This window comes from Ammospiza nelsoni, chromosome 3, assembly GCF_027579445.1.
Source record: "Ammospiza nelsoni isolate bAmmNel1 chromosome 3, bAmmNel1.pri, whole genome shotgun sequence".
In the NCBI taxonomy this organism is placed as follows: Eukaryota; Metazoa; Chordata; class Aves; order Passeriformes; family Passerellidae; genus Ammospiza; species Ammospiza nelsoni.
Window position 1 is genome coordinate 30,851,426 of NC_080635.1, and position 13,022 is coordinate 30,864,447.

The 13,022-nt window shown below is 41.1% G+C and overlaps 1 protein-coding gene across 1 annotated transcript in view; it reads right to left on the minus strand.

Annotated features, from left to right (window-relative positions):
- Window positions 1-717: 717 nt before the first annotated feature.
- GLP1R (glucagon like peptide 1 receptor) overlaps window positions 718-13,022 on the minus strand; it is an 85,657-nt gene continuing 73,352 nt past the window's right edge. Inside the window, 4 exon segments of the mRNA XM_059467656.1 lie at window positions 718-4,120; window positions 9,143-9,184; window positions 10,032-10,170; window positions 12,671-12,759. Coding sequence (XP_059323639.1) covers window positions 3,953-4,120; window positions 9,143-9,184; window positions 10,032-10,170; window positions 12,671-12,759 — 438 coding nt within the window. The 3' untranslated portion in view covers window positions 718-3,952.

Sequence of the window (13,022 nt, forward strand, 5' to 3'; positions counted from 1 at the left end):
TAGTGTTCTAAAACAAGTTCTATGGTGGTGATGCTACATAGACAGCTGGACTTGATCTTTAAGGTCTTTACTAACCATAACAATTTTATGATTAAGTCATCATTCTGAAGAGCAGCTGCTAGAACTTGTGTCTCTGAGGACAGAGTTAAGAAGAAAAGTCACCAGTTGGTCTTTCAAGTCCTGTTCCACTATGTCTTTTATAATTTAACAGTTAAACACATTTTTAAGGCTTTACTCAACACAAGTTTCATCACTGGTTGTAGAAACAAAAGAAAGTGGTGCTTTGAATTTAGCTGGACTAACAAGAGAGTAATAAAGCACATGTAATATGTTAACACTGATAAGCATCTTTCAGTAGCTCTCCACAGCACTCTCACAGTTTTTATCTTGGGCTGTTGTATAGATTCCAAGTCCTGCTATTTCAAGGCAAAACAATTTGTCATTTGCACATATTCTGTCATTCTCCAGTAACTCTCCCCTTCCCCCGAGAGTTTTCAGTATTCTTACTGATTCCTTTTGACTCTATAACATGCTGCATTTTGTATTTGATTAACATATGCTCAGCAGGATCAAACACCACTAGGTAGTGGACACAGTTGCACACATAAAGCACTGTTTCCCTGAAAGAACCACAGAATCTTTCCATTCTTAAAAAGTATTCTAGTAACAGGGTAAAAAGTAGTTAGATGATACTCAAAACACCTGTAAGCAATGGAATTTTGTAAGTTGAAACTTTATTCACAACAATAAAAATAAACATCAACGTAGTGTTTATGGGGAGCTGATAATCTGACATCTTGTACAGTTCTGTGGGTATTTTTTAAAACAAGAAAATACATGCAAATAAATATTAAATATAAGGTAAGATCAATGAAATTATAAAAATTCATAGCAGCAATGCTGCAAATAAAGTTTTCACTTGCTATACGCTCTAGCTGCATTATGTCCAGGTGGATTTATAGACTCTTGTATTTAATGCTTCATGAAACAAGTTACCACAATAAGTGAGCATGAAGCCAAAAGGCACAAGAAATAAAAACTGACACAGTTCATCTCTTCCAGTGCTTTGTGTTGATTTGCTTATTTCATGCTACTCAAATAAATGTACCTTACACATTGTGAAATGGAGATGGCATGAATAACAAAGGCTTGTGAAAGGTCTTACTGAAGTAGATAAAGTATGATGGAGAAATTGGCACTGTGGCCTTGCTCAGTTTTTAAATACACAAATACTGTAATTCTGCTTGGTGTTAATTACTTCCACTGAGTTGTTTTGAGAGGGGATTTAAAAAGGTTTGAACTAATGAGAGCTTAATTGGAGGGGGGGGAAAATTTCCTCTGCAGCCTTCTGCTTGGCTAAGACCTCACTTTGTTACCTTACTTTTCTCTTACATTCTAACAAAGCAGAAGCCACCAAGTTAACTGGAGTTATTCCTGTGGGCCCAAAGCCCTCAGTCCACAAATGAGTAGGAGGGACAAGAACAGCTTACTAACTCTAAAGCACATCAAGCTGTTGAATCTTGCTTGTGACAGCAACTAAGTACAGGTTTGTTACCACACATGGAAATGCTCCCTATTCCTATGTCTGTCCTCTTTCATTTGTTACACACCCTTGTTTGTCCAGCACTTCAGTGAGTTAGAACACTTCTGTAACTTCCTGTTATCCCAGCAAAACTATCATCTTGCCAACAGCTGTGCAAGCAGCAGGAACTTTTTTCCCAGGTTTGCACGCAACTAAGCAGGACCAGCATCCACTCTTGAATATTAATCAGTGAAATTATTCCCACCAGTGTGCATTAAGCCACAGCTGTAAAGTGCATCTGTCACCATGCTGCCCTTCCACCTGCCAGTGACAATCTTTAGTACTGTTTTCCTATTCTTAGCACTTCAGGATAGACATTAGATAGAAACATCAAGCATACTCTGTAGATACAGGAAGCTAATTAATTAACTTGCAGGACAGCAGTTAACACCTGCATGTAGTAGACAAGTATTGTACTGATGGTCACACAGCACAGAAGCTAGTTATTAAATATACAGAAGAACCTGAAGTGCTTCATTCCAAAGTCAGCTTTGCAACTGACATTAAGAGAGGGAAGGCCTGGAAGCAGCCTGCAGAGAAGCCAGCATGCTGGAGACACATAAGCCAGCCTGAGAACTGTGGTGGATTTCTGCAAACGTGTCTTTCTCCCTGGAGCTCAATTACTAGCATTAGAGCAGAAGGTGGCAACACATCCTCTTTAATTCAATTCTAACCTCATGATTGCAGAACTAATCCATGCTGTTGGCAATTAGGATTCTAATGCAATGATTAAATAATCCCATGCAAAGCAATCTAGCTTCAGGCAGGAAAGATGCTGAGTTACATCCCAGAATATCCAGTCCACTTTCTTGGTAATAGGGACTGTGAATGCAAGTGCAAAGAGACTTGAGAACAGGGAGGGTTATTTCTGCTGAGTCGTTGTAACTGCTTTGCCATGGAAGTTACTTATTTATTACAAAAATCTGTGAGCAGGGAGGTTTTCAGAGCTTGTCTTTGGCACTTCACCTCTTTGTTGTAAAGGGAGCCCAAGTACGAGTAAAGATGTGCAAAGCTTTTTATTAAGCGATGCAACCTATCACATCGGGCTTGTAGAGGTACTTCTGCCTGTCCCCAGCAACTCTTGTCAAGGTCAGGGAGCAAACGCACTACACAGTGCAGATGCAGTCACTGCACGAGCCCTTGTTGCTTTAAACAGACAGAAAAAAGTTCATGGAGTTCAGGATTTTCTGTTTGGAGCTGTTGGTTTTGTTTGGGTTTTTTTTTTTTCCTTTTTGGAATGCCGCTGATGGGAAGCTGGCAGGCGCTGGAGGATGGCAGCCCACCCCGGGAAGGGGGGTGGGAGCTCTCCTTGGTCCTGAACCCGCGCCCTGCGCCAGGGCCACCTCCCGCTCCGCGCGAGGGTGCCGTGTGTCACAGGAGAGAAGGACCGAGGCAGGAGGGGAAACAAAAGTGAGTACACACTGCCAACCAGCGAATCTCTGCAATGAGGAGAGGTCTGCTGAGACCAGCAGTGGCCGCAAGCTGACTTCTTTCTGTGTGCTTGCACCCCCAAGGAGCAGCGTAAAGCTCAGACAAGGAAAGGTTCTCTTGAAACACAAGGCATCACCCCATCCCTGTGAACACCTGTGTGCCCACCAGGTGGGCAGCCTAGCACTGACAGTGCACACAGGGTACATCTCCATCCATGTCAACAGAAATAATGTGCACCTATTCCCAGCAGAGAAGGTACCTCACAGATACTGCATTTTTGTTTTGTTTGGGTTTTTATACTTTTTGAAGCGAACCTTGAAGACGGCATTCAGAAGTGTTCACTACATTACCTGCTGAACATTGACAGACCTTCAGGATGCTGTTCTTCACCTACCCAGAAAACAGATTAGCATATTTTCAACTTTAACTTTGGGAAACCCCTGCTACAAAACTGATTCTTCCCTGAAACACAAGTTGTGTCCCACTAAATTATTTTTTTCTAAAAATGGCGATGGCACCTTACCCTATCGCCAGAAAAGTCTAAATGTATTTTCTGGCAATAATAATATTCTATATCCCTGTAATTTAATCAGTCGATCACTCAGCTCACCCACTCAACAGTAATAAGCCATTGACCCTGTGGTTTCAGACTGGATCAATGCAACACTTAAGTTTTGGACCCCTGGAGGCCTTGTGTGCAAATAGGAAAAAACTCTTTTAACTTACTTTAGACATGACCAATTTTTCCTCTGATGTGTTCATTACATTAGCAGATTGCTTTCCCTAGAAACCTTTGTCCAAAAGGCGGCAGGCGATGAGCAGCACATGCTTAAGTTTCTTGCTGGAGATGGCAAACTTAAGCCACTTGCTTGGGTATTTAAGGGTTTTCAGGTAGATTATACAGTTCATTGTTCTCCATCTGATTCACCTGCAGAAATCTCAGCTGAATGTGGCCTGACAAGTGGCAGCATAGACACTGCTGCCTACTGTGCCCCCACTGCTGATGCTGTTGGCTGGACACTTCAGAGGTTTCATACTGCTGTCTCTCTGGACATACAAGTGTTCCAACCTCCAGCGCTCCCAGCTTTTCCGAAACTCCATCTGAACCTAACAGAAGCAAAGAAGGAAACAAAAGGAATGAATGTAGAACTAATCAGCTCTTTAAATGACTCCATCAGAAAACAGCAAGGATACCACATTACCGAGAAAAACTGGAAGTGCTTTAAACCTGCAATATTATTGCTTCCAATTATCCAATTATCTCATTAATCCATTATAGGCCACTCCACATTTAAAATAATGATGACTTTCACTTTTACTTGTAGAAAAAAAAGCTCTTCTATGCACCAGAAAATCTTACCTTCATTATTTTGCTCTAAATGTATTCACCTGCAATACTGATTGGACTATATGCCCTACCAGGACTAACAATTAAACTGACTTTGCTTATCAGCCATGAAACAGCTGAAAAGACTGACTTTCTGCTCAATATTGCACCACAGGTATTCTTAGGAGTTCTAACTTTTGGTTTGATTTAAACATTATTATGTCCTGGATTATTTTTGTTCTTTGAATATTTATGTGGGTTCTTTTTATTTCATACAAAAACCGTATGCCTATTCAGAATTGAAAACAACAATTAAGCAAGTTAGAGACTGAACTTGTTCCCCTTTAAAACAGCAATTACAGTTTCTCATTCCAGACACTAGCTTTTCTTGAAGCTACGAAGTATGCTCATCTAGTCACAGGTTCTGGGTCAAACTGTGTAACCTCTGCACAGGTTTGGAAGTTTATCCAGGATTGTGTAACTGCTAAACAAGAACAGAATTAGATCTTCCTGTTCCACAGGCAAAGTTCTTGCCACTTGGCTGAAGTAAGAACCTCCATTAGCTTTTAACACATAAGGCAGAGGACATAAAATTTCACACTTGTTACTCTAGATAAAGGCAGGAGTGTAACCACAGTAATAAGTTCATTATGGTGTGTACTTCAGCCCGGAAATAAGTTCACTGTAGGTGGGTCACTTAAGGGAGCCTTCTCTGGAAAGATGCTTTTTCTTTTATTTTAGGGTCTCATACTGAGTACCAAGAGACTAAGTAGGTTGATGGCAGTTTCAGCACAGGTTTGTCATCATGCCCAGGCTGTTGAAACCTTCATATTCTGAGGGAAACCTCCTAGGGAACCAGCTGCTCTATGTCCGCTTTCCTTGCTTGAGAAAGACTGAATTTGAGAGGAACTCCTAAAAAAGGAGCAAAGCCTTACAAAACTAATTGTCTTCCCCTGGTGGGTGCCTCTATCAGGGCTTGTCAGCTCTGGCCTACAGCCCTTGTACTGAATGTCCTGGTGGAACCAGCTGCATCTCTGTGTTTCTGACAATCTGTCAGAATTCAGAATCTAAGCTCCACTGTCACGACCAGATGGGTCAGAAGGAAAGATACTGAGACAGATGCTTGTATTCTACCATGGTAAGGGGAGTTTGTTGTGTCAAAAGGTGCACAAAGACACAAAGAAAGACAGTGTGTCTGGGAGAGCTTGGCATAGAACAATGAGGGAAAATGGTCAGACAAAGGCAGAAATGCAGGAACTGCAAGTGTCTGCAGGAAAGTAATTGACCATATTACTGTTCCAGTACTTGGCATCTTTTGTGGGCATGGAAGCATAAGGCAGCACTGGGAAAAAGCTGTTGTAGGCATTTACTGGCAAATCCTGAATGAAAGCATGACTGTAGTGACTGGCTGAGTAAGTAAATGAGCAATAGGTACCTTTAGGTCAGTCAAAGGGAGGAAATGAGTCTTTACTCCAGCTGGACATGACAGGCTTGAGCTATGATACAAACAGCCTGCAAAACCGAGATAAAGTGAATGGAAGACCTGAACAAAAGACTGTAGGAATGGGTCTGTCTTAGGAACAGATATGACTGGCATAATATCAGTTATCAGGAGTTTTCTCTCCAGGGGTTAGGAAGAGGGTAGGGAGCAGGTCTGCTGCCTGTGTGGAATTGAGTTTTTGCCTAAATGGCTTTGAATGTATAAGCAAGGGAATTAAGTAAGACTGATTTTGCAGAGGCAGTTCCTGAGCACAGAAGTAGATCTACAGATCTTTCAGCAAAATGCTTATCCTACTAACTTTCCTTTGTTGATAAGATTCCCCAGAAATAAGCTATACAGGAAAATGATACCAAGAACAAAGCCCCCATGATGTGCTGACATTGGCTGGGGTAGAGTTAATTTTCTTCACAGCAGCCAGTATGGGGCTGTGTTTTGCATTTGTGCTGGAAACAGTGTTGGCAATTATAGAGATGCTTTTGTTATTGCTGAGCAGGACTTGCACAGTGCCAAAGCCTTTTCAGCTTCTCATCCCACCCTGACAGCAGGCAGGCTGGAGGTGTGCAGGAATTTGGGAGGACACCTGCTTGCCAGTGGGAAGTAGTAAATGAATTCCACATTTTGCTCTGTTTTACTTGTTAAATTGTCTTTAACTCGACCCAAGAGTTTTCTCACTTTTATTCCTTCAATTCGCTTCCCCATCCCACCAAACTGGAATGAGCAAGTGGCTGCACAGTGCGTAGTTGCTGGAGGTTAAACCATGACATGTGAGACAGGGGAAGAAAAATTTTTACGTAGAGTATTTTAAAAGAAAAAGGAAAGAGGGGGGGACAACTTGAAAAAGATGGTCATGGAGGTTAAGGCTGGAGAAGATCTCTCACAGAGAGCTCTTGATTGAGCTTTATGCACCTAATGGAGAAGGAAGTTGACAGTGTAGCAATGAATCTGGAATCTAATTATAAAAAATCGCTAAATTTTGGCAAAAAATATCTCAGCAAATGATAATGAAAGGAAAGCAGATCTAAAATGGGATGGAACTAAGCTGATGGAAGAGTTTAATTAATAGTCTGTATAGAGAATGAAAAGAAATTAAAATCAAAAGGAAGGATTGGCCAGTATTTAAAGAACTCAGAAGTCCTGGCACCAGGACAGATTCTTTAAAGTAGAAGAGATTGAATTGTACTTCCATTGTGACAAGGCAAAAAGGAGAACCAAGGCTACAGAGAATGAAATCTGAACCATCTTCAACTAAGTGGTGGAAAAAGGCAACACCTCTGTGGCTTAAAGTATTTCTTACAGAAAGCAGCACTAACAGCAGAAAAACTGGTCATATTAAGCCTGGCTCATTTTTCAAAGAACATTGGTGGTAACAGGCAACCTCATGAGACACTACTGTTGGCTTCAGAGCAAGTTCAGAGAAAATCCAGAATCTTTCAGACAAAGTAAGACTGAAATATGAGCAAATTCTATTTTTTTTAAGAAGTAGATACTAGAAAAGGATATTAATATCACTTCTATCTTCATTTCTACTATTGATCTGTGCATCAAGACTTGCAAGGAACTTTCCTTCTGTATGGTTAAAGAAAAAGGAGTCAATGAGTCACAAACAAAAATAAAATGCAGACCACACTGCAAACAAGGATTGTCTTTGGACAAATACAGTGTGTCAGAAAACAGCTTCTCATTTAGCTGAGGAAAAGAATTCTCATCTACTTTAGAACAGACTTTACTTAACCAAATTCCTTTACAAAAAATTTTTTTAATGGACACTGATGACCAGGCTTCACAAAATCCTACTCCCACTCTTTGAACAAGAGTTGAAACAAGCAAAATAATTTATACTGGATTGTCAGTGAAGCTGAACTCATTGTGTTTAGGCTTTATGAACTACATTACAAAGGCAAGAGAATTATAGTAACAAGAGATTTGGAGCATTTCTTAGGAACACAGGTAAGCTATTACAGGTAAGCTCCCTCAAATGAAACAACGGTGCCTGTTTGAGAGCTTGTAATAAAGTTTGGATTATGATGTAACTTTGCTGTTATTTCATGTGAAGGAAGTTATTGAGCATTACACATGAGAGGCTTGGCTGCAGCTGCACAAGGGATGTGTGAGCAAACACCAAGGTGAATCACAAGAAATACACGATCCACCAGCAGACAGTGCTGCATCTCAGGACTGAAGCACACCTGTAAAGCCATACAAGCAATCTGAAACAAATATTCTCTAATTCATGACACACAGCAAATTACATTCATTCCCAACAGCAAAGCCTGCTGCTACTCACCTCTGATTTTGGTAAGCAGTACAATTAATAGATTATTCACTTTGATAAAATCTTACTCACAACCTAGAAAACTGAGCAGACTCCTGAAAGGCTTAATTCAGAATGCCTGTTGCTTTCCTGTTGACTCCAGCCTGGCCATAATGATAGAAATAGTACATTCTTCTACTGATTCCAATTCCCTGATGAGGCCTGTCTCTCAATAAGTGATCTTGAATAGCCACGTCATAGTTAAAAGTAGATTTATTGTGAGTGTAAAACATATTGATGTGCATTTAATTTAGTAATGTAGTGACTAAATGAGTAGTGTTTACTACCCTTACAAACCTGGCTGCCAAATGAATGAGTAATAATCACTTAGAAGGTAACACGAGACTCCTGCAATACTGAAACAGAACAATACCCTTTCCCACTACAGGGCTGGGATTCAGCAGAAACCACAGAAGATGGTACTTGCAATCAATTAACTCAAAGCTAAAGGTTCACTTCTTCTGGGTCTGTGAGTTTACCACTCTGTGAGGTTCAGTGTTAATGAGAGAGTTACAATGCATTCAAGCAGCCGGGCCACGGGGAAACCAAATGAAACCAAACTGTACAGCAGTGGCCATGAGGATTCTCCAACTTCACCAGCAAGCTGATCTGAGTTCATAGAATAAAATGGGCTCCACTCCCCCATTCACAAAAACAAGCAAATAAAAAGCAAGTAAAAGCAAAACAAGCAATTAAAATAAGACAGATTAAGAGCAGCTGTAGTTCTTAATCAAAGAATGCACCAGTGCAAACAACACAACTGTAAGAAAGACTGTGAGATTCCAAATCTACAAACAGTGACTGTAAATTATACTGCCTGAATTCCTTCCAAACACATTTGTCTGATGAGTTATCCCACAGAGCTGTGCAGGGAAGGCTCTGTAAAACAAAAAGTCCTGAACAAGGACAATTTAGCAGTTCAAGACCATTTTCAATTTCCTATACTGTATGCTGATAAGGCAAATTGGAACAAAATAGTATCTCTCTTACCTCATTATTGATGAAACAGTAAAGAATTGCAACCATCAGCCCCTGAAATCAACAAAAACCAGAACAGTGAGCAGAGCAGTTTCCTCACTTTGCCAAACTCAGTTGCAAAGGGCTAGAGGCTCCACACTGACATGTCCAGGGTAAGACTGAAAAGTGGACAATCCTTGGTCCCTGTCAACTCTGATGGCAGAGCAGAGGTTTGACCAAACTATGTCTCAAAGCACATGATCTTAGGAAAAAGGAGTTGTTGTTTTCTTCAATCTGTTATTTTTGTCTAGTGATTTCTTTCCCCTTCTTCTGTACAAAGCAAAGGTTTCAAGTCTTAAACACTTCATAAGGGAGTAATTCACAGTGGCCTTAAATATAGCTCTGTGCTTGATAAACAGGGAATGAGTAAGTGTGCAGGGAAACAGAATAATGATTTCCTTACAGAAGGATACTCATTTGAAATGGCTTTACCTAAGGGAACAGTTAAATAAAGATCACAATAAGCCTATGCCCTCCTCACACACAGTTACAGCTGGAGACAGCTATCTCTCGCAGTACAGATTTTCCAAGGAGCATCAGAAACACTGGAGAAAGCACAAAATGTGCTTTCAGCAACACCACTGTACAATTACAGGAAGTCACAGACAATTTTGTTATTGCCCTGAGGTGAACCATAGGAAATAAATATTAATATGTGGACAGGAATACCAGCTTACTGTAGTAAAATTGGCTGTTAAAAATTAGTCCTTACACTTTCCCTTCCACTGTCACAATCCTATAACATCCAGTGCTAAACTGAGAAATATAAGGAACATAAGCATGCAATGAATGAAAGAGAAAGCAGGTCCTCAAACAGCAGTTAAAAAAGATCTTATGCCCATGGGCACACGGTGAGTGCTACCTGGAAGGAAGCAAAGGAGAGCTCAGTAAAAAGCTTCACGAAGCGCAGCATCCCTCTGGCATGCTCGTCAGTAATGAAGGCAAAGATGACCTCATGGGTCCCCAGCAGTGGGATCAGAGTCAGCGTAGACTTGGCCAACCTAAGGTTACAAAGCAATTAAAGATTCATCAGTGCCACTGAATTGCTGATCCAAATAATCCCTGGGAGTCACCCCTTCTGCATTGTTTCTGACAGAGTTTCAACTTTCTTAAGTCACTGCACCACTTTGTGATGCAGGGTCCTCTTCCAGAGGCTGCAGGATAAAAACCTCCTCAAAATAACTTTAGTAAGTTCCTACAAGTTTTAACCTCCCCTACCACTTCACTGCAGACCATTTATTGGTGACAGCAAAGCTCTATCCAGTTACTGGCTGTATCTCACCTGAAAATCTTCCAAACTCAGTAAGAAGCTGTGTGCTTCCTTGTACCTGTGATGTCTTTCTTTTGTATTCTTTTCTCCACCTGTAATTGGGAAAGACAACCAAAACCTACTTTCTTGATGACATGAAAGACATAATCTATCAATAATTGGAATCTTTTAAAAATATCTTGGCAAAGGGAGGAGTACTTGGTATTCCTTCCCACCTCTGTGGGTGTGTTAAATCTTCTAAACATTGTAACTATATGTAACTGCAGAACACTTTGTCAAAGCAATCAAACTGTCTTAAAATGAGTGATGGCAAGTTCAAAGACAGAGCTAGCAAAGGATGAAAGACAAACCAATCTGAAAGAAATGATTCTTCACTTGTGAGACAGTTCAAGATACACAACCACAGGAAAAAATTCACAAGAATGATCCGTAACTCTCTTCTGATGGACATACATGTCAGCTACCCAAAAGGATAGTGAAAGATGCATGGGGATCACGTGGGAGCTTCCTGGGCCACAAAACTCACCCACATCTCACAACAACCTGTCTTGAGACAAGTCAGTACATACAAAATCACTCAATCAGCAGGGCTGTCAGACCTTTGTAGCTCTTGTGTGCCTGAGGGCTACTGGCTGCTATTCTGAATTATGTCAGCATTCAGGTTGGAAGGCACCTCTGGAAGACTCTAGCCCAACTCCAGTTCACAGCAGGTTACTCAAGGCTGTATCCAGCCAAGTTTTGAGTATCTCCAAGGTCCTCCAAAGCCCCTCTGGACCTCTCTTTCAGCATCAGACCACTCTGACTGTGAATTTATTTTCTCCTGACATGCAAGGGTAATTTCTCTTTTTATAACTTGTGACCTTTGCCCCTGTCCTTTCACTGTGACCTTCTGAAAATACTCAATTTTCTGTACAAGTGGGCATGGAATCAAAGCCTCCAGCTCCAACAAGTCCTCATCTTTGATTTGAACTCTCAAGACACATTAAGATTTCCAAAATTTCATGTGAGGTAAAGAAGGTAGGTAACACACCCGTCAACTCACACAGATAAGAAATCACCAAAATATATGCTGTGTCTTGTTTAGAAGACTGCAGCATTGAAATACCCAATGTAACAGCAGCAGTCCAGATACCACAGCATGTAGCTCTGCACTTCAAAAGCTAACTTTTTATTCTTACATTGTTTTCCAGACTGCAGTACAAATGTCAAGATGGACAAATGAAGGATGCAACCATGAATCTTAGCAAGGGGATTAAATAACAGGGAGAATACAGACAAGGATAGACTGACTACAAACCAAAAATTGAATTTATATGTGATAGCCCTGACATTTCTCTTGAAATATCTCACGCATTCAAGATTGAAAGTTTTCCCAATAACAACTGGCAAGGAGCAAAACAAGGAGCAAAACTCAAACTGATCCCATCTTATCCTACTGGAAGTGAAAGCTTTTATTTCTATCAGCTCATATTTTTATGTTCAAATTAGAATAAGATAGGATATTTCAGCTGGGAGGAACCTATGACAACCACCTGTTCAGAACTTAAAGCAAGTTCTTAAGGGCACTGTCCAAATGCCTCTTAAGCACTGACAGGTTTGGGGCACTGACCACCTCTCTAGGAAGCCTGTTCCAGGGTTTGAGCATCCTCTCAGTAAAGACATGTTTCCTGATGCAAATCTGAACCTCCTCCCTCGGTGCAGCTGTGAACCATTCCCACATGTCCTATGATATCCTGGAGAAGAGCTCAGCACCTCCCTCTCTACTTCAACTCCTCAGAGGGCTGTAGAAGGGAACAAGGTCATCCCTCAGAGCCCTTTCCTCCAAACCAGGCAGGTCAGAAGTCCTCAGCCACTCCGCACAGGACACTCCTTCCAGCCCTTACACCAGCTGCCCTCCTCTGGCTGATTTCAAGGACTCTAACATTCAGTACTTGCATGTGCTGCAGGTATTTTAAAAATAACTGCTTACTTAATATTCCTTCAGTCTAATGGAAGACTGTAGAGTGACAGTGATCTAGCCTTCTGTTTATAGCACAGGTGAAATACCTGCCCTGGTTTCCCTGAGACTTTTCTGTGGGCTGACTGTCCAAGCAGTTACTAATGCATGACACCATACCTGTGCATTACTCAAGGGTCTTTAACCACCTTGGTCAACCCACTCCTTTCACATTTGCCCTTGTCTGCTTCTATTCTGATGAGCACGAAAAGCATCAGACCACCTTAAGACATACCTGCATTTTATGTCAGTTTTGCACATCAAATTAGCCTGAAGTTTGGAGATGATGATGCATATAACTCTGATGAAGATGAGGAAATTCACCTGGAAAAATGGAAGAAGAATTTATATCACCATCAATAAACCCATGTGCATAAGTACTCAAAAAGGCTGGTTTGTGTATGCATGTGTAGCTCTCTGTGCATCCTGCTATGAAGCAGCTGCAGAATTTGCCACAGAACTCAACTCCTTGCCAAGGAATTGTGGTCTAAATGTGAATGCACAAGCCACCCTTTAAAAACACAGGTACTTCATTACACAAAGCAGGGGACCCCAGTTACTCTCTGGGGAGTGAGACACAGCAAAGG